Below are 18,525 nucleotides of genomic sequence, written 5' to 3' on the forward strand. Positions count from 1 at the left end.
ATTTAATACATTAGCAAGACTTTTTCAACAGTGAATACAGTATTCCTAGTAAAGAGGGGAAAAGGGGAGGGAAAGAAACTCTCGGGTCCTGGTCCAAAGCCTAATGCAAGTAGCAACACGTTTTCAAATAGTGTATGCAGGGCCCAAATTAGTATCTAATAAAGCAGTAGGTGGTATGCATGTTAAATTTTATTGGTGACTATGTACATGCTGCAGCTATTCCACCTGCTCCGTTTCCTAAATTCCAAATTTACTGACAAGACTGAAGTAACCTGCCTGAGTAATACTTGATACTTCTCAAATGGTTTTCATATCTTTGTTAACATTTTTGGCAGGCAATAGCAGGCACTGTATTTCTAGTTTTACCAGTAAAACTGGTAAGTACAACACTACCAGTAACACCTTCAAGTAACACTGACTGTTATTGACTGCATCATTGCTTGGTAATATTCCTCATAGGAAAATAGTCATGGCAATCTATTTATTTCATTCTTTTTTTTTTTTTTTTTAATTCTTTTCCCATAAAAACAGGATTCATTCTCACTTGATAACATAATTAAATCGTTGGACAAAAATAATGATGGAAGTGTCAGCTTTGATGAGTTTGTGATGCTTATAAAAAAGATAACTGGTACAGAACAGTAAGGCGTCTGCAAGAATGAATATCACTGCTTTGAAGGAGAAGAGCCTGGCGTTCATGTACATTATACGTTCACCTAAACCCACGGATTTCTTACAATTTTAAAACGTACAGAATAAAGATTTGACATATAACAAAGCATGTCTTGTATTGTGTTTTCTGCACATTAGCTAGCTATACTTCCCAGCTAAGCTGACTTATAGTTAGTTCAGAACTACCTGTTTCTATTTCACGCTACATTTGAGAAAGTGTTGTTTAACAAACCCTGCTTTACCTGAGCCATTATTTTGACCTCTAGAGCAATTCAAACCAAATAGTTTCTAAAACACGCAAAAGGAAAGATGTATCATTTCATTTGAGGAGTGTTCCCATAGTATCCAATGCTCCCCCCGGTTAAGTTTCATCGTTCACATGACACTTCCATACAGTAAACAGTTCAAATTTTTATAACAAAGTACTTATTTTCAACAACAATGTAACAGTGGTAAGTATGATGACTGTAACATTACATGTTCATTTGAAACTACATTTACATAAGTATGCACTTTTTTGTTATGACTCTTGTAAATGGGAATACATACGTATATATAGGAATGGAGCAATTGCTGTTGCAATTAAAACATTCATTACATTTATTTGGTGCAGTTTTAACCTTTTCATTGCATGATTCCCTGTGACACATGTATTTTCACACATGTAATTCATGGGCATTATTATTTACTTTAAGAGGAAATTAGTGAAAAAGAAATGAGAAAAATGGAAATTTTGAAGACAAGTAATTCAGCGGATTAGGCACTAATCCTACTAGATAACTTGGAATTTTGGACTGAATTTTAACACCAACATCAGCTATTATCCTGATAAATCAATCAGATCTCAGAGTTACTTAAGGACTTAAAGACTCAACTTAATTGCAAAGCCTATCGAGTGCATTCAAGATCCCATACTACAGTGGTTCCTATCCCTGAATTTCCCCTCCATGAAATGAGGAATAAACTACTCCACACCAATGCTACATGAATAGAAGCCTCAAAAATTATGATATTTAAACATGATATAAATGTTCTAACAGGGTCCTGGGCCATTCTTTTACACAAACCCTTCAGTTGTTAAAATGTGTTATGTTTCTTGGAAGAAAAGAAAAGAAAATCATAATATTTATTACTTTTTTCTGGTTTATGAAAAAAAAAAATATTGTAAATTAACAATATGCTTTGATTTCAGAACTAAATATACCCCACATACATTTCCTTACTAAGCTATGTTAGCTACTTTACACACATAAGTAAAATCACAGAATTTTAAGAGTTGCTTTTGCATGACTGGGACATACATTTCTTTTCATCTCTTAGGCAACCTTAGAAGTTTTTGAATTCACTCAGGTTACTGACATCCTGAGTAGGAAAAGTGGGCATCAAGAAACAATCATGTTATAAGAGTGTCACCTACTGGCAAAATCTATTTCTGCACAATTTCTTTAGTTCATAGAAAATCAAAAAAGTGTGTTACAATTATTTCTCAAGTCTTTTTTTCTTTTTTCTAGAACAGTATTCGATGCAGTTGCAATAAAATTGGCAAAGAACATAAATAAAAGGCTCATCCAAAAAAATAAATCTAAGTTTAATGATAGAGGAAGACGAGCGATATGGAGCAAAACAAATAACTCGTTTGCCATCCAGTGAATCCAGTTCATTAGCATCCAGTTCACAGACTATACACTTTCCCTTTAAAGGAGTTAATTTTAAAATTTTCATTTGCAACAGAAAACTCATAATAAGCACTACTCTCAAGCAAATGCATTACTTTTCTGAACAGCTATCTTCCTGCAAAGAACAATAACGATTTACCTATCATTATTATCCAAAAGGCTAGAAAGTAAAGCAGAAAGCTTAAGAATATATAATGGGAACACGATCTGTAAACAATCAACCAAGATGAGATCAAGAACTTGAGGGACTGTGATCAGTACTCATGTACCCTCCCTCATTTTCCCCACTTAAATCAAACCTGTGTTAAAGGGGAACTGAAGCCAAAACCTTAAGGTGGTATTTTGATAGTGTAAATGGTATGGTCTGTTGAATACAAATAACTGCCCTATCAGAGGTCTTTTTTTTTTTTTTCTTCAGAGTACACATTTGTAATTTAAGCCTAAATGAAAACATCTAATAGCAACATCAAATCTCTCAAACACAGCTTATAAATCACAGCTTATTAATATTTTCAAATTCTAGGTCTCATTTCCTTTAAGTTTTCATCACATAGATATTCAGCTTTAGGATTTTTTTTTCCCCTACAGTATTTTAAAAACACAATTTTGCCTGCTTTACATTATTAAGTCATTAACTTCCATTTTTTGCATGTAGAGACTACTATTTTTTCAAAGGTATTTGAAATCTTAACTCTACAATACTTGCAGTCATTTACACACCAATAGAATTGATATCAATACTCCCCAAAATAAGCAATACAGGGTTATACAGGGTTTCCCTCCTATATAAAGTTACTCATGGGTGCTTTTGCAGAATCCAGGTTGAGCAACATTTTTGTAATGATAGTCAGTAGAAAGAGATGAACAGCTAAAATGGAACAGATATTCAGCATTGCAGGCAACTCTCTACATTTGCACGTTCAGTTGTGCATTCACTATTGTTCGAAACAGAACAAGTCACAGTTGCCTTATCACATAAAAACCTTTTACGATGCTCAAAACTTTTTACTAATGCAGACAATGCTGTTCTATAGTACAATAACTTGTGCTATTTTAATTGAGAGACAGCTGACAGTAATATAATTTCTCATTATTTCAGCCACCTGTTTCCTCTGGAAGCCTAATTCTGAGTTACATGATTACTAGTCAATATCAGTTTTTATTTCTAATAAAAAAGGTTCAAATTTCCATAGATGCAGACAAAAGGAAAACTAACTAGACCAAGATATTTTCTATGTACCTTAGAAGAAACTATCAGCTTTGGTGATTACAGTTCTGAGTATTCCAAGGCTTAGCAAATTAAGAAGGGATATAAATAGCTGCACATTTTATGGCTGCCCCGAGTTCCTCTGCCAAACTATATATTTGAAATTTTGTCTTTTTTCCTTTTTCTTAAAAATAAAAGGAAACCAAACTACTGCCTCACCAGTGCCTTTCTTCTATCTCTCCAGTTTCCAAAGGAACAGGAACTAAAAGAAAAGTACATTGCTTTGGTCCTAAGTTAGCACTCAGTTGAACCACACAGTGGCATCACAAAATATAATCAGTGCTGATACAGTGTTTCCAATTAACTTTCTTGGATAATGAAACATCTACATCAGTTTAGTAGTTCACAAGCTTCACTCATCTGCTTCTCTTCCAACCGTTTTTATTGATTTGTTATTATATAGAATACCTAAAACAGTTTTTAGCACAAGAGGGACTCTGCTAAGACAGATTATTTAGCAGTTATAATTATTGATAGTGCAAATTTCCCCCCTGGAATGATTTACATCTGTTTCTTGCCCAGAACTGAGATGTCAAAGATCAGATTAAGATGCTGAAATATGACTGGTAGCAACCGATTTCAGAACCTTAATGTAGCTCAGAACAAAAGAATATCCATTATACATACTGCAAGCATACTGCTTCAATTGTAAACACCGTATGAATCTTCTACGACACATACATTCACTCTATTACTTTCTTAATTTTATGTCCACATAATTTTCTCTTTAACATATATACCTTACTTGCCCTTGAATGCAAACTGCAAATCACTCCGTTAATTACTTGTGGAATAAAATTTTGTCCTAGATATATTGTAGTAATACACACTACAATTTCTGTAATAGAAGAAACCGCCGGTAGGGCTGCAGCAGACAAGCATCCATGTTCCTGACTTCAGCTAAGTGTAGAGCTCTGCATCGGAGCCAGTTACTGTGAACAACCCTTAGAATAATGGAGAGAAACCAGCAGTTCCAAAGGGTGACTCACCCCCTTCTGATGATCTGACTGCATCCTGAAAAGGTACCTGAGACGACTAGCTGAAATGCAGTCACGAGCAGTTAAATAAAACTGGCAGTAAAAAGCCCTAGAAACAAAGATGCCCCAGAATCAGTCTTCTGTACTATCCCTCTTGCTTCCCAAAAAATTTACAGTATGTTTTCAACATCTTCCACATTTTACAACATATTGCTATTATGAGATTGACCCCTCCAGAGAAAGACTATGTCTTCATACATTCAAGAAGGGTGAAGGAAGAGACCTCTTACAATGGCAAACCCACAAATTTGACACCAAATGCAAAGTTTACCTTTGTTCACCTGAGGACATTTCCAAATGCCACCAAGTTTTAGCAGCAAGTCTCACACTGAAACTCTGAAGGTCTCTAATGTACCGTCAAAAGTTCAGACTAGATTATCTCTCCTATGCATATAAACAACCTTGACGAACAGGTCAACTGCTTTAAAAACCTCCTATTTACATGTTTCAGACTAAGCAGATGTGAAAAAAATATATTTTACTTACAAATCCCAACAAGGCTCTTCTGAAGGATATCGATACAGAAACAGTAGGTCACTATGAACAACCCACTTAATTTATCAATAGAGCAGATGTTTGCATCTTACACCAAGATGCTGCTTTATTTCTCACACATAGTTTTCTGTTCTTTTTCATTTTCTTAAAATCTCTCTCTTACTGATCATTTTTAAGTTTTACTATTACGACAATGTGATACCATACTCTCCCGAACTAGGAGATACCTGGAAGAACTCCACTCTAAAATTCTACCATTGGCATATGATACAGAGAGCCCTGTCCTATCTACAGCATTGAAATTTTTCTCAAAAGGAGGACTGAGATGCATGGGGGAGGAGGGGTGTAGTGGTTACTTATACTATTTATATAAAGGAAAGATAAGACTTTTTCGACAGCTTTCCATATAACCCTTATCCTTTTATATACATTTATATTTTGATAATAGCTTTGTGCTACACTTTCCAGCTTCCCTTTATATTTTGTTCTCTAGTAAAGCCAACCTAGTCATTGTTGTCTACTCCCAGAATCAGTCTACAGCCAAGGAAACTATTAGAAAAATTACAAAAATAAAGCTAAAGCAAACCACAGAAGCAAGCAGGTGAAGGCAAGGGACTATTAAAAGAAAATACCTTTTTAAACAATACTGAATAGGGACAGCAGACACCTCTTCATGTCCTACTGTGTAAAAATATAGACAGACCCTAACTTACACAAAAGTAATGCCCTTTTTAACAAAAGATGTATGTTCACAGAACATATGCAGGAAAAAAAAAAATCAGTACTTACAACAGGGTTTTTTGTGTCTGGGTCAAATTCTGTAGAATTTGCATCTGAAACAGAAGTTCAAAACAAACACAGTACATTTCCATTGTTCCACATGCACTACAAACTCGTCATAAGAGTTCTGTGGCATTTTAGGGCTTGTCTGCATTTAAGCTACAATCTTGTATGTTGAAACACACACTGCACCACTTTGGAAGCAATCACAGGAAGCATACTACCTCAGTCACACACATTCCCTTTCCTACTTCCCAAAACCTTTTCCTCTCAGCTCCTAGTGGTAGAAAAATCATTGGTGAGCTAAATCTCTTCATACTACTACTGCAATAGCTATGGTTTGGCTACTCTAATGAAAGCAAGTGAGAAAACCACTTCTCACTTTTTACTCCTCACCACCTGCACACTCCAGAAAGAGACTACAGAGGTGAACTGTAAGCACACTTCCTCCTACACTCCTTAGATCAAGAAGCAGGTTTCAAGCAGTCTGCATAATAAGAGTTCCTACTCCCTTGTACAGAAAGGTAGCACAGGGTGCTTAGCTGAAAATGATCATATTGCAAGAGCTAAGTACCTAATGATCATAGGATCTATATAATAGAGTTCTAATAACAGATACACATTTCACATATAGAATAAAATTTCTTCTAAGCAAATCATATTCACACTAGCATACTGAGCTCACCTTTCCAATTCAAACAGTTTCTTGCAAATTCCACAACTGCTAATTGCATTCCCAGGCAAACTCCTAGATGAGAAAATAAAAATCCTAGAATTTAACACGATGAAGAGCAAGACTGACAAAGCACTTGCTGTTCTATCTGAAACTTGGCTGCTTAGAAATCTTGGTACCCAGCATATATACACAGACTTACCAAAAAGCTAAAACAAAAATGACTGCTCAATGTAAAACTCACTCTTCAAACTTGGCACACTGTAAATACATGTGACAGAATTAGGCATTTTAAGCCCTTTCAAAAATATTCTTTTTTCCTCCCATATACTTTACCAATAACAAAAATAAAGACAAACAGAAGCTGAAAGCCTGTGTATATCCAGATTCAATTTTTGCTTTGGCAACTAGTCAAAGTAGTCACTTTTAAAATTGTAAGAAATGTGGACTAGGAACCAAAGCTTCAGAGGCACTTACACAAAGAGCACTTAGCTTATAGCCAGATGGCATCTTTAGACTTTACCATAATAAAATATACCAATAAATCAACAACAATAATTTCATATAGCAAATGTGTCCAAAGACACCTATGTTTTCTGCACACTGATTAATATCTATAACAATGCTGATTTAATTATAATCAGAAGCAAAGACTCTCCACATAAGGGATAGTCTTTTTCTTCCTTCCTTATACAGTATGTGTAGTACATGACTATGATCCTGGGCATTATTTACAAGGCAAATATTCACAACAGCACACATACTTCTCTAAGACAGGATCCTTCCCTAGTGTGTGTTGGTTGGTTTGTTTGGTTGTTTTTTTTAAATTAGCTTGCTATCTATTAGCTTGCTATACACCTCCAAAACACAGTAACTTCTGGCTCTAATGATCTTACCAAGAAAAGGTTTTTTCTTTGTTCTTGCCCAGGAGATAGCTTGGAGTTTGCCTTCCGTTCCCCTAATTCCAAACCCTCCTGGGACCAGAATGCCACTGTAATGACAGCCATATATAAAGCAACCAACATGTAGAATCAAACCAGCAAAGGAAGTCCATATAAACTGAAGAAAGACTTTTGAGGTTATAACAAAGCAAGCACAATGCACAAAAGGCATGTTTTGCATGACCATTCAGAATACACAGAATTTAACTCTAAATTTGGAGATTTGTCTCATCTACTCATCCCAATTCTCATCTGACCAACCTCATGCTTCACAGAAGAATTCCTACTGTTTAAATACATATTGCTTAAATAAACTAGTTACATATTCACTTCTCTAGGATCTTAACACCAAAACTTTTTGTCTACTAAGTAATACTGAAGAAATGAATGTATTTTGACAACAAACAACATCCTTTTACAAATACAAATTGAAATCCCGGCAATGATTCTTAACAGAGACGTTTGCAGAGTGTCACCATCATTTACTAAGCTTTTATCTAACTACCTTCCACCATGATGCATGTTGACAAAGAAAAATCTTTGACAACTGACCTGCAGTGTAAAGAAAGTCTAGCTATCAAAAAAAAAAAAAACCCAACCAAACAACTGCAACTTGTCTAAAGAGATTAAAGGAGAGTTTGAGGATATAGGTTGATACTATAATTTGCTATGTCTGAAGATTGTCACCAACCATGCACATCTCTCCCTTTATGTACGTAACAGAAGTCTGGATGCACTGAGAAATTATTTACTGAAGCATTTTTCATCACATGAAATAAATATCACGGTCTGCATTTGGGATACAGAATACCCGATGCCACTTACTCTGCTTTGCACAGTTTGTGCCATGCCTGGTGATATTTCACTGAGTTCTCTGCTTCTGTAGAACGTTCAAGTTCTGTTGAATCTATGTACTAATAAAGAAAAATATGAAATAAAACAGTCATTTCTTCCACAGAAAGAGCAGCATACACTATATAATCAACTTTTTAATAGCATTAAGACAAACCTATTAGAGTTTCAAGTGAATTTCCCAATAAACTCATAACAACTTCACTGAAGACCCAGTATTTGCTCTAGTTGCAGTAATCCATGCCCCTTTCTTTGCACGTAGCTCCAAAGCTCTGCCTGCCTCCAGTCCTCCAGGTAAGCAGTCTTGGTAGAATGCTCCATAGCTGTGTACCCAGGTTTTCTTCCTATGGAAATCAGGGCACCAGTCAAGGGGTGGTGCTGACCTTATCCTGATATCCAAATGAGATGTGGCCAGGGTGTTCACTTTCCTAGCTTCTGGGTGCGAGTTTATCTCATCTTATCACAGACTGGATAAACCTGCATTGTCTAGCCTGTGAGAAAGGCATTCCTGGGGACTGACATGAAAGCATCAACTGTAGAGAGGGAGGCAGAATCATTATCTATGTCATACTAGAAATACTGCATTAGAATCTCTACTGCCAGTAATAAGCACGGGTCCTGAGGTACCAATAGAGCAAATGAGTGAAGCAGCTATGTACTGCACTGGGGACACAAGAGATCAGAGTTTGATTCTTGGTTTTGTCAGTCTTTTTCTCAGAATAACATAATTAATAGCATCCTGCTGTAGAGTCCATCCCCCATAAAAACATGATCATCTGAAATGACAGAACTCATTTGTGTGTGGAGAAATGAAACCAACAAGAAGTTTTCCAGATAGGATTGCCTTCTAGCAGTTTCTACTTTTTCCACACTCCAGAAGGCATCAAAAATACAACCAAAAAGTAACTACTTATGAATGTTGTTATTCTATACTAGTAGGATACTATAGGATAAACTAAAAGGACACTTTATCATGCTGGGAGGTTGGAAAAAGAAACTAATTACAGTTGAAGTTAATTGTGGTTTCCTTGCCAAATATATTGAGCCAGCACATTTATCACTTCAAGCAGCATCAACGTTTGATCATTCAGATATGTGGATGCTAGGTTATGAGCTGGATGCCACACAGAATATTAAGCAGTTCTTTTAGAACACAGCATTATACAGGGAGCCTTTGGACTAAAACACTAAAAAGGAGATAAGCACATGCAGGTAAGTACAGTAGGAGCCCTTGTCTGTCAACATTTCAGCACTGCACTGGAGCTCCAGCAATCATCGATTCACATGCTTGTTAATGCAAAAGCTCCACCGAACTTAAGACTAGCTGCACACAAAGCTAACTGCGCATTTGCGGACTTGGCGCCTTTCACCTTTTTGCTAAAAGCGAAGTTATTTTATGTTTCATAAAAATTTCCCACTATGCAGCTGCCAGTATAAAACACTATTTAGAGTGACAGAATCATGTAGGTTGGAAAGGGCCTTGGGAGGTCTCTAGCCCAACTGCCTGCTTAAAGCAAGTCAAATTAGAGCAGGTTGCTCAGGGTCATTTCCAGTCAAGTTCTGAAAATCTCCTGGGATTAACTCTGGCTGTTCCCACTTTCTTGTTTTTCATGCACACATAAGCAACTTTTTGGAGTATTTGCTGCATAATCTTCCCAGGGAATGAGGTGGGGCCGACCACCTGCCATTTCCCCAGATCCTCCTTTTTGCCTTTTTTGAAGATTGGTGCAACATTTGCCCTTTTCTAGTCTTCAAGAACTTCCCCCAATTACCATGACCCTTCAAAGCTGGTGGGAGAGTGGCCTCACAATGGCACCAGCCAGCTCCCTCAGAACTCTGGGATGCATTTTGTCTGGTCCAATGGACTTGTGTTATGTCCAACTGGTTTGAGTGCTTCCCAACTATATGTGTATGTATATCATGGAAGAAAACTTATTGTGGAGGAAAGCTTATCTATTTCCTACAAATGTATTTTTTTTTCCTCCATGATACCTCCTCCCCTTTCACTTCAAGGGAAAGGAGATAGCTTAAGCCTTAAAACATAAGCTATTTCTTCCCTAAGCTGAGTTTCTGCTGGTTGCTTTTTGTTTGTTTTGGTTTTTTTTACATTTTCCATGATACCTACACCAATTGGCTTCTTAGCCACATAAACACATAAAGTTTACTTGAATTCTGCTTAGTCCTTATAATTTCAGAGATAAGTTTCAGCAGTGAACACTATGCTAAGTTCCTTAGTATGTAGAAAAATATCTCCTCTTATTAAACATGAAGTTATTTTGTCTTCTTGAGTGGTTCCCTAGCTGTTTTACATGACAGGTAGCAACAAGTTCTCTGTCTCTATACTACTCAACATTTGGCATACCTTACAGAGGACAAGAGTAGAATTACACTAAGATAAGCAGTTTCTGGGTTTTTTCCTTTTCTCTTGATAGGAAGGGCCTCTTCCCCCTCACCAGAGAACAAAGCAACCCACTTCTCTCAGTAAAGAAGTCCTACAGAAAAAATAATTTGGATTTGCTTTTGTTTGTGCATCTCTGCATGCCTCCACTACTTGGTTCTGGGATGACATCAGTAATGAGAAGCAAAAGATGAAGGGTTTGCAGCTGACCGATGTGCCCGACAAGCGGCAGAACGATATTGTGAGGAAACAACAGGGTGATTTCAGAGCCCACAACAGCTCAAGGCACAGTGAAAAGTACATTCTACATCATCACAAGCTGCTGCAACTACTTCACCATCTGATTAACAGTCCATCAGAACCAAGCAGTGATGGGAGGGTACAAAACATAATTGGTTATCTTGGTACAGGTCTAGTCACCTTCTCCACCAAGTCACCGAAAAGAAAACACCTGAAGAGATACACTCCTGGTGACCTGTGTTCTCAAACAAACAGAAGTATCTTAGCAGGTTTCTGACATGAGAAATTCCTTCTTTAGTAATCAGTGTTCATGGTTTAGGGAACTTACCATCTTCTCCCAAAAGATACTGGGAGACTCCCATGTATTCATTACTCTGTGCTTCACTAAAGAAGTACATATTCCCCCCTGGTTGTTCTAGGTGCTCCCATTGCTTCTTTCTGGGGTAGATGGACTGGGACAACAGAACGGTGGCTATGTCTTTGGCCTGCTGCCTTTAGCGACCTGTTAAGCCATCCTGGATATTAACGACCTTCCTCGTCAAAAAGTGGTTAGTTCCACTGAGAAACTTTCTAGAGCTGAGTGGAAACAGTCTTGCACAAGCATTATCTAAGCAACCCATGCATAGCTTTTGACACGCTGAAATTTTCACTCTAATACCTTCTATTTTTATATCATGAAAAAGGAAATGATCAACAAAGGTCACGGTGTTTAGCAATTTTCAGCAGTTACCAAAGTGCATAAACATGCAAACTTGCCTCCATCAGAGACAGGCAGAGACCAAAACTTACTGAGTGCAGTACAGCCTGCAACTGCCCACTTTGATCAATTTATCTTATATCATTTAATGAATCACTCTAAAGCACCATGTTGTTGCTGATACTTTGCGACCATTTATTACTGTTCTGCTGCTGCAAGTTGCTAAAATGTCCTCTGCACCCATTAAGTGATAATAATGCACACTTCCACACTGCTTCTCTGCCCCAAACTTGCCATTCCTAGCAACAAAACTCAGCAATGGAAACTGACAGTTCCATCAGTGAGAAAGCCAATAACAGTTTTTCCATGTGTAGTTCAACTTTTTATTCTCATTAAAATGAGACAAATTAGATCCCTAAATAGTCCTTTATTCAAGGAACTACTGTCTTGGAGAAATTAAGTTTATGGCCCAATTCTGATATCATTAGAATCCTGCTGAAGATAAAACGGATGGCTCTCAGAATATTAACTGAAATACGGAGCAACAGCTTCTGGCACTGGAGTTTAAAAAGAAACTAAACTGCTTTCCAGTTTACCTATTTTGTCCTGTCTTTAAGCTAATCTCATTAACGTGATAAGTAGTCTCATGTGAGAACAAGGGAAACCTACCTTTGACAGTAATTATAACTTTGCAGGCAAAGCCTGTTTTTTCATCAGATCCAGTTTTGGGTAAGTGCAACGTTCCTTTCAGATAAGTTTAGTTCCAAATAAAATAATTAAATCTGTAAACACTTCCTTAAAAAAATAAGATGCTTGGCCAGTCTGTGTTTATATGCATGATTCATTTGCTAATTTCCACATGAATTAAAACTGCCTCACATGATGGGAACTAGTAGAGTATATTCAAAGTATTCCTGAAAGCAAAATCCAGAAATATCCTCACCATTAAATCCAGTTTGTGATTAATTGCCAGTGCAGAGTGTTCCAGAGCCTTGAAAACAGATGCATAGCAATCACTTAGTTTTGTGTACTTGCCAACGAGAGCTATGGAACACACCTTCAGCAACCTTTCATATCTGACAGAAACAAATTTTTTAGTTATTACATCAATTTTCACAAAGAAAACATTTTAACAGTGTTTGCTTTTTCTTTAACTTCACAAAACATCTTCTAAAATCTCAAAACTGACAATGTTTTTAAACCCAGACCATTCACAGGTATTGATCAGCAGCATACTACTGACCCCAGTCCAGTTTGGTGACTTCACAGCAGCTAAAAACCTAACCTGAATTAAAACACTTCTAGAAAAAGCAACAGAAGTTAGAATACCTGTCAGCCATTTTCTTCCATTTCATTAGAAGATCACTTGGCTGGTCATCAATAGGTAAATTTAACCTCTGTTTAAAATACTTAATGATGCCTTGCTCCTCCAACAGGATTGGTACGCGATAAGTGGAAGAAACATCATGGATAAATATTACCTAACAAGAAAAAGCATAACATAAAAGACTTCCCTAAAAATTTTTCATAGGAAACACACATTCTGTTTTTTGTATACTACATGCGTTTTGTATTCTACATACATTCTAATTTTTAAATACGTTTCTTTTGCATGAGCAGGGCAGCACAGCAAATATTTAAGGTTTCACTAAATCTATTAGGAAAAAGCTACCCAAAAGGTAAAAACGTGTTTCACTTCTTCATCGCGCCATCATACAAAAATAGCTTGTCAAGCCTATCAACGCATCAGGTTTAGTACAAACATCTGGCCCCACAAGCAGTCATGCTTGCTAACACTTCTTTCTCCCTCTCTCACAAACTTGAAGAATATTAACTGGGAAAGAAAGAACACAAATGGAACCTAACAAAACAGATCCTATTAGGTTGCAATAACGTCTCCTAAAAGAATTTTGTTAGTGAATTAGGTTATGTAATTAATAAGCATAGTCCATTCAAGGACTGATTAGTTAAAAACACATTTATAAACCACATCCAAGCTGCTGGCAGTTAAATTCATTCCACTTGGCTTTTATGAGACCACAGAGTTCAGAATCCTGAGCACAAGTGTTCTCTTCCCTGATACACATGAGAAGTAAAGGATACTCCCTTAGTTATTCCTGAATTACTTCTGTTCATCGCATAAGTATGTACGCATGCTTGCTGTCCCATGCCTACGTCACTTTCAGTGGCAAAAGGAGGGCCAGGGAGAACCTCCCTCCTTTGTTGGATGTGGAGGGAAACATTGCCACGAAGGATGAGGAGAAGGCTGAGGTACTTAATGCCTTCTTTCCCTCAGTCTTTAATAGTCAGACTGGTCATCCTCAGGGTTTTCAGGCCCCTGAGCTGGGAGATGGAGATAGGATGCAGAATGAAGCACCAGTTGTCGAAGAGGTGGCAGTCACCAACCTGCTCCTCCACCTGAATGCTCACAAGTCCATGGGGCCAGATGGGATCCACCCAAGGATACTGAGGGAGCTGGCAGAGGAGCTGGCCAAGCCACTCTCCATCATTTACCAGCAGTCCTGGTCAAGCGGGGAGGTCCCAGATGACTGGAAGTTAGCAAATGTGACACCCCTCTACAAGAAGGGTTGGAAGGAGGATCCGGGGAACTACAGGCCTGTCAGCCTGACCTCGGTGACGGGAAAGGTCATGGAGCAGATCATCCTGAGTGCCATCACGTGGCACATGTGGGACAACCAGGGGATCAGGCTCAGCCAGCATGGGTTTATGAAAGGGAGGTCCTGCTTCACTAACCTGGTCTCCTTCTATGACAAGGTGACCCGCTTAGTGGAGGAGGGGAAGGCTGTGGATGTTGTCTACTTGGGCTTTAGTAAGGCCTTTGACACTCTCTCCCACGGCATTCTCCTGGAGAAGCTGGCTGCTCACGGCTTGGATAAGCGCACTCTGCACTGGGTTAAAAACTGGCTGGACGGCCGAGCCCAGAGAGTGGTGGTGAATGGAGTCAAATCCAGTTGGCAGTCGGTCACGAGTGGTGTTCCCCAGGGCTCAGTGTTGGGGCTGGTCCTGTTCGATATCTTCATTGATGATCTGGGTGAGGGGACTGGGTGCACCCTCAGTAAGTTTTCAGACCACACCAAGTTGGGTGGGAGTGTTGATCTGCTGGGGGGTAGGAAGGCCCTACACAGGGACCTGGACAGCCTGAATCATTGGGCCAGGGTCAATTGTATGAGATTCAACAAGGCCAAGTGTCGGGTCCTGGACTTGGGTCACAACAACCCAGGCAACGCTACAGGCTTGGGGAAGAGTGGCTGGAGAGCTGCCTGGCAGAAAAGGACCTGGGGGTGTTGGCTGACAGCTGCCTGAACATGAACCAGCAGTGTGCTCAGGTGGCCAAGAGGGCCAATGGCATCCTGGCTTGTACCAGGAATAGTGTGGCCAGCAGGACCAGGGAGGTGATAGTGCCCCTGTACTCGGCACTGGTGAGGCCGCACCTCGAGCACTGTGTTCAGTTTTGGGCCCCTCACTACAAGACAGACATCGAGGTGCTGAAGTGTGTCCAGAGAAGGGCAACGAAGCTGGTGAAGAGTCTAGAAAACAAGTCCTACAAGGAGCGGCTGAGGGAGCTGGGGTTGTTTAGCCTGGAGAAGAGGAGGCTGAGGGGAGACCTTATTGCTCTCTACAACTACCTGAAAGGAGGTTGTAGCCAGGTGGGGGTCAGTCTCTTCTCCCTAGTAACAAGTGATAGGATGAGAGGAAACAGCCTCAAGCTGCACCTGGGGAAGTTTAGGTTGGATATTAGAAAAAACTTCTTCACCAAAAGGGTAGTCAGGCATTGGAACAGGCTGCCCAGGGAAGTGGTTGAGTCTCCATCCCTGGAGGTATTTAAAAGATGGTAGATGTGGTGCTTGAGGACATGGTTTAGTGCTGGACTTGGCAGTGATAGGTTAACAGTTGGACTTGATGATCTTAAGGGTCTTTTCCAACCTTAACGATTCTATGATTCTATATTTGAAATACAGCATAACTGTTGGCATCTATTATCCCTTTAATATCATCCGTTATATTGAAGAGTAAAATGCTCTCACTTGCAAAAACATTAAAGAGCCTTTGATTTATCGAAATTAATATTTGAATAGCAATTAATCACAGAAACTATTAAGGCCAAAATCACACATGAATTATAAAAGGATATATAACCACACATTAGATGTCATAAGCACGTTAAAGGGCATGAATAGCCTGTTGCATATTATCACAGTAAGAGTGCTCATGTGGCGGTGATGATCTATTGACATAAGCAAAACACCTAGCTTTAACCACACTTTGTTCATCCATTATTATAACCACCCGAGATGATTTATGGACAATAACCAACCATAGCTTGAAACTGCACAGTTTCCACAACTATGTATAGCAACTAGCCATGCACTCAAAATCTATTCCTTTTATTAAATTTTTACATAACATGCATTTAAATTGTTAATGACTATTTGACATAAAATTTAACAAACTCCCAATATTTTTAAAGTGTTATAGTGTACATGACAGCAAGATAAAAATTGTGAAAACAATTACATATTAATGAAACAGTCTGAAGTTCAAAACAGAAACGCACAGAAATATTTTTACACTTTCCTACATGTTTGAGTAATGATGAATAAAATATTAAAGTACTGACCTGCTCAGGCTCCACATGGCAAAACATGGAAATCTTTTCCTTCACTGCCATCTCTATAGGTTTTGCACTTCTGCAGACAATCTGTCATAACAGAAGGAAAAATCTTAAGTATTTAGTAGGCTAACAAGTAGAAGATCCTCAATACTGTTCATGGAGAAATTAATCTCCTTTGGAAGCACAGCACAAACAATTGTGCCTTTTTTTCCTTCTTTTGGAGTTGACTGAGAACTTACGGGTCAGGATTAAAGGGAGGGCAGGGACAGGTGACATTATAGTGGGGGTCTGCTACAGACCACCCGACCAGGAAGACCAAGTAGATGAGGTCCTCTACAGACAGATAGGAGCAGCCTCACGTTCACAAGCCCTGGTCCTCATGGGGGACTTCAACCACCCCAACATCTGTTGGAGGGATAACACAGCAGGGCATAAGCAATCCAGGAGGTTCCTGAAATGCATCAGTGATAACTTCCTTCTCCAAGTGACAGAGCAGCCAACGAGGAGAGGTGCTATGCTGAACCTTGTTCTCATCAACAAGGAGGGACTGGTGGGGAATGTGAAGCTTAAGGGCAGCCTTGGCTGCAGTGACCATGAAACGCTGGAGTTCAAGATCCTTAGGGCACCAAGGAAGGCACATAGCAAGCTTGCCCTGGACTTCAGGAGAGCAGACTTTGGCCTCTTCAGGGATCTCCTTGGTAAAGTACCATGGGATAAAACCCTGGAGGGAAGAGGGGCCCAAGAAAGCTGGTTAATATTCAAGGATCACCTCCTCCAAGCTCAGGAGCGATGCATCCCAACAAAGAGGAAGTCAGGTAAAAATGCCAGGAGACCTGCATGGATTAACAAGGAGCTCCTGAACAAACTCAAACTCAAAAAAGAAGCCTACAAAGGGTAGAAGCAAGGACAGGGAGCCTGGGAGAAATACAGAGAAATTGTCCAAGCAGCCAGGGATCAGGTTAGGAAAGCTAAAGCCCCGATAGAATTAAATCTGGCGAGAGATATCAAGGGCAACAACAAAAGCTTCTATAATTATGTCAGTGATAAAAGGAAGACTAGGGAAAATGTGGGTCCTCTCCAGAAGGAAATGGGAGACCTGGTTACCCGGCATATGGAGAAGGCTGAGGTACTCAATGACTTTTTTGCCTCAGTCTTCACTGGCAAGTGCTCAAGCCACACTGCCCAAGTCACAGAATGTAAAGGCAGGGACTGGGAGAACGAAGAACCACCCACTGGAGGAGAAGAACAGGTTCAAGACCATCTAAGGCATGTGAAGGTGCACAAGTCCATGGGACCTGATGAGATGCATCCGTGGGTCCTGAGAGAACTGGCAGATGAAGTTGCTAAACCACTATCCATCATATTTGAGAAGTTGTGGCAGTCTGGTGAAGTTCCCACTGTCTGGAAAAGGGGAAACATAACCCCCATTTTTAAAAAAGGAAGACCCTGGGAACTACAGGCCAGGCAGCCTCCCCTCTGTGCCCGGCAAGATCGTGGAGCAGATTCTCCTGGAAACTATACTAAGGCACATGGAAAATAAGGACACAATTGGTGACAGCCAACACGGCTTCACTAAGGGCAAATCGTGGCTGACAAATTTGGTGGCCTTCTACAATGGGGTTACAGCCTTGGCAGATAAGGGAAGAGCAACTGATATCATCTACCCGGACTTGCGCAAAGCATTTGACACTGTCCCGCATGACATCCTTGTCACTAAATTGGAGAGACATGGATTCGATGGATGGACCACTTGGTGGATAAAGAATTGGCTGGATGGTCGCACTCAAAGAGTTGCGGTCAACAGCTCGATGTCCAAGTGGAGATCAGTGACAAGTGGTATTCCTCAGGGGTCAGTATTGGGACCAGCACTGTTTAACATCTTTGTTGGCAACATGGACAGTGGGATTGAGTGCACCCTCAGCAAGTTTGCCGATGACACCAAGCTGTGTGTGCGGTCGACACACTGGAGGGTAGGGATGCCATCTAGAGGGACCTTGACAGGCTGGAGAGGTGGGCCCGTGCGAACCTCATGAAGTTCAACAAGGCCAAGTGCAATGTTGTGCATGTGGGTCAGGGCAATCCCAAGCACAAATACAGGCTGGGTGGAGAATGGATAGAGAGCAGCTCTGAGGAGAAGGACTTGGGGGTGTTGGTTGATGAGAAA

At 39.6% G+C, this 18,525-nt stretch overlaps 1 protein-coding gene across 6 annotated transcripts in view; it reads right to left on the reverse strand.

The window, feature by feature from the left end:
* Window positions 1-18,525, reverse strand: part of CTPS2 (CTP synthase 2) — an 81,529-nt gene that overhangs the window by 50,009 nt on the left and 12,995 nt on the right. For 5 of the 6 annotated variants that reach the window (XR_014230433.1, XM_082332856.1, XM_082332855.1 and 2 more), the window contains 7 exons: window positions 16,368-16,448; window positions 13,058-13,209; window positions 12,672-12,804; window positions 8,367-8,455; window positions 7,497-7,591; window positions 6,613-6,675; window positions 5,937-5,980 (listed from right to left, as the gene is read on the reverse strand). Coding sequence is in view for 5 of the 6 variants with exons in the window: in XM_082332856.1 (XP_082188982.1) it covers window positions 5,937-5,980; window positions 6,613-6,675; window positions 7,497-7,591; window positions 8,367-8,455; window positions 12,672-12,804; window positions 13,058-13,209; window positions 16,368-16,448 (657 nt within the window). In the remaining variant the exon portion in view is untranslated. The remainder of the gene's footprint in view (window positions 1-5,936; window positions 5,981-6,612; window positions 6,676-7,496; window positions 7,592-8,366; window positions 8,456-12,671; window positions 12,805-13,057; window positions 13,210-16,367; window positions 16,449-18,525) is intronic. The other variant, XM_082332857.1, reaches the window with a different exon arrangement.

Source organism: Platalea leucorodia (assembly GCF_965183815.1).
Source record: "Platalea leucorodia genome assembly, chromosome: 2".
Lineage (NCBI taxonomy): Eukaryota > Metazoa > Chordata > Aves > Pelecaniformes > Threskiornithidae > Platalea > Platalea leucorodia.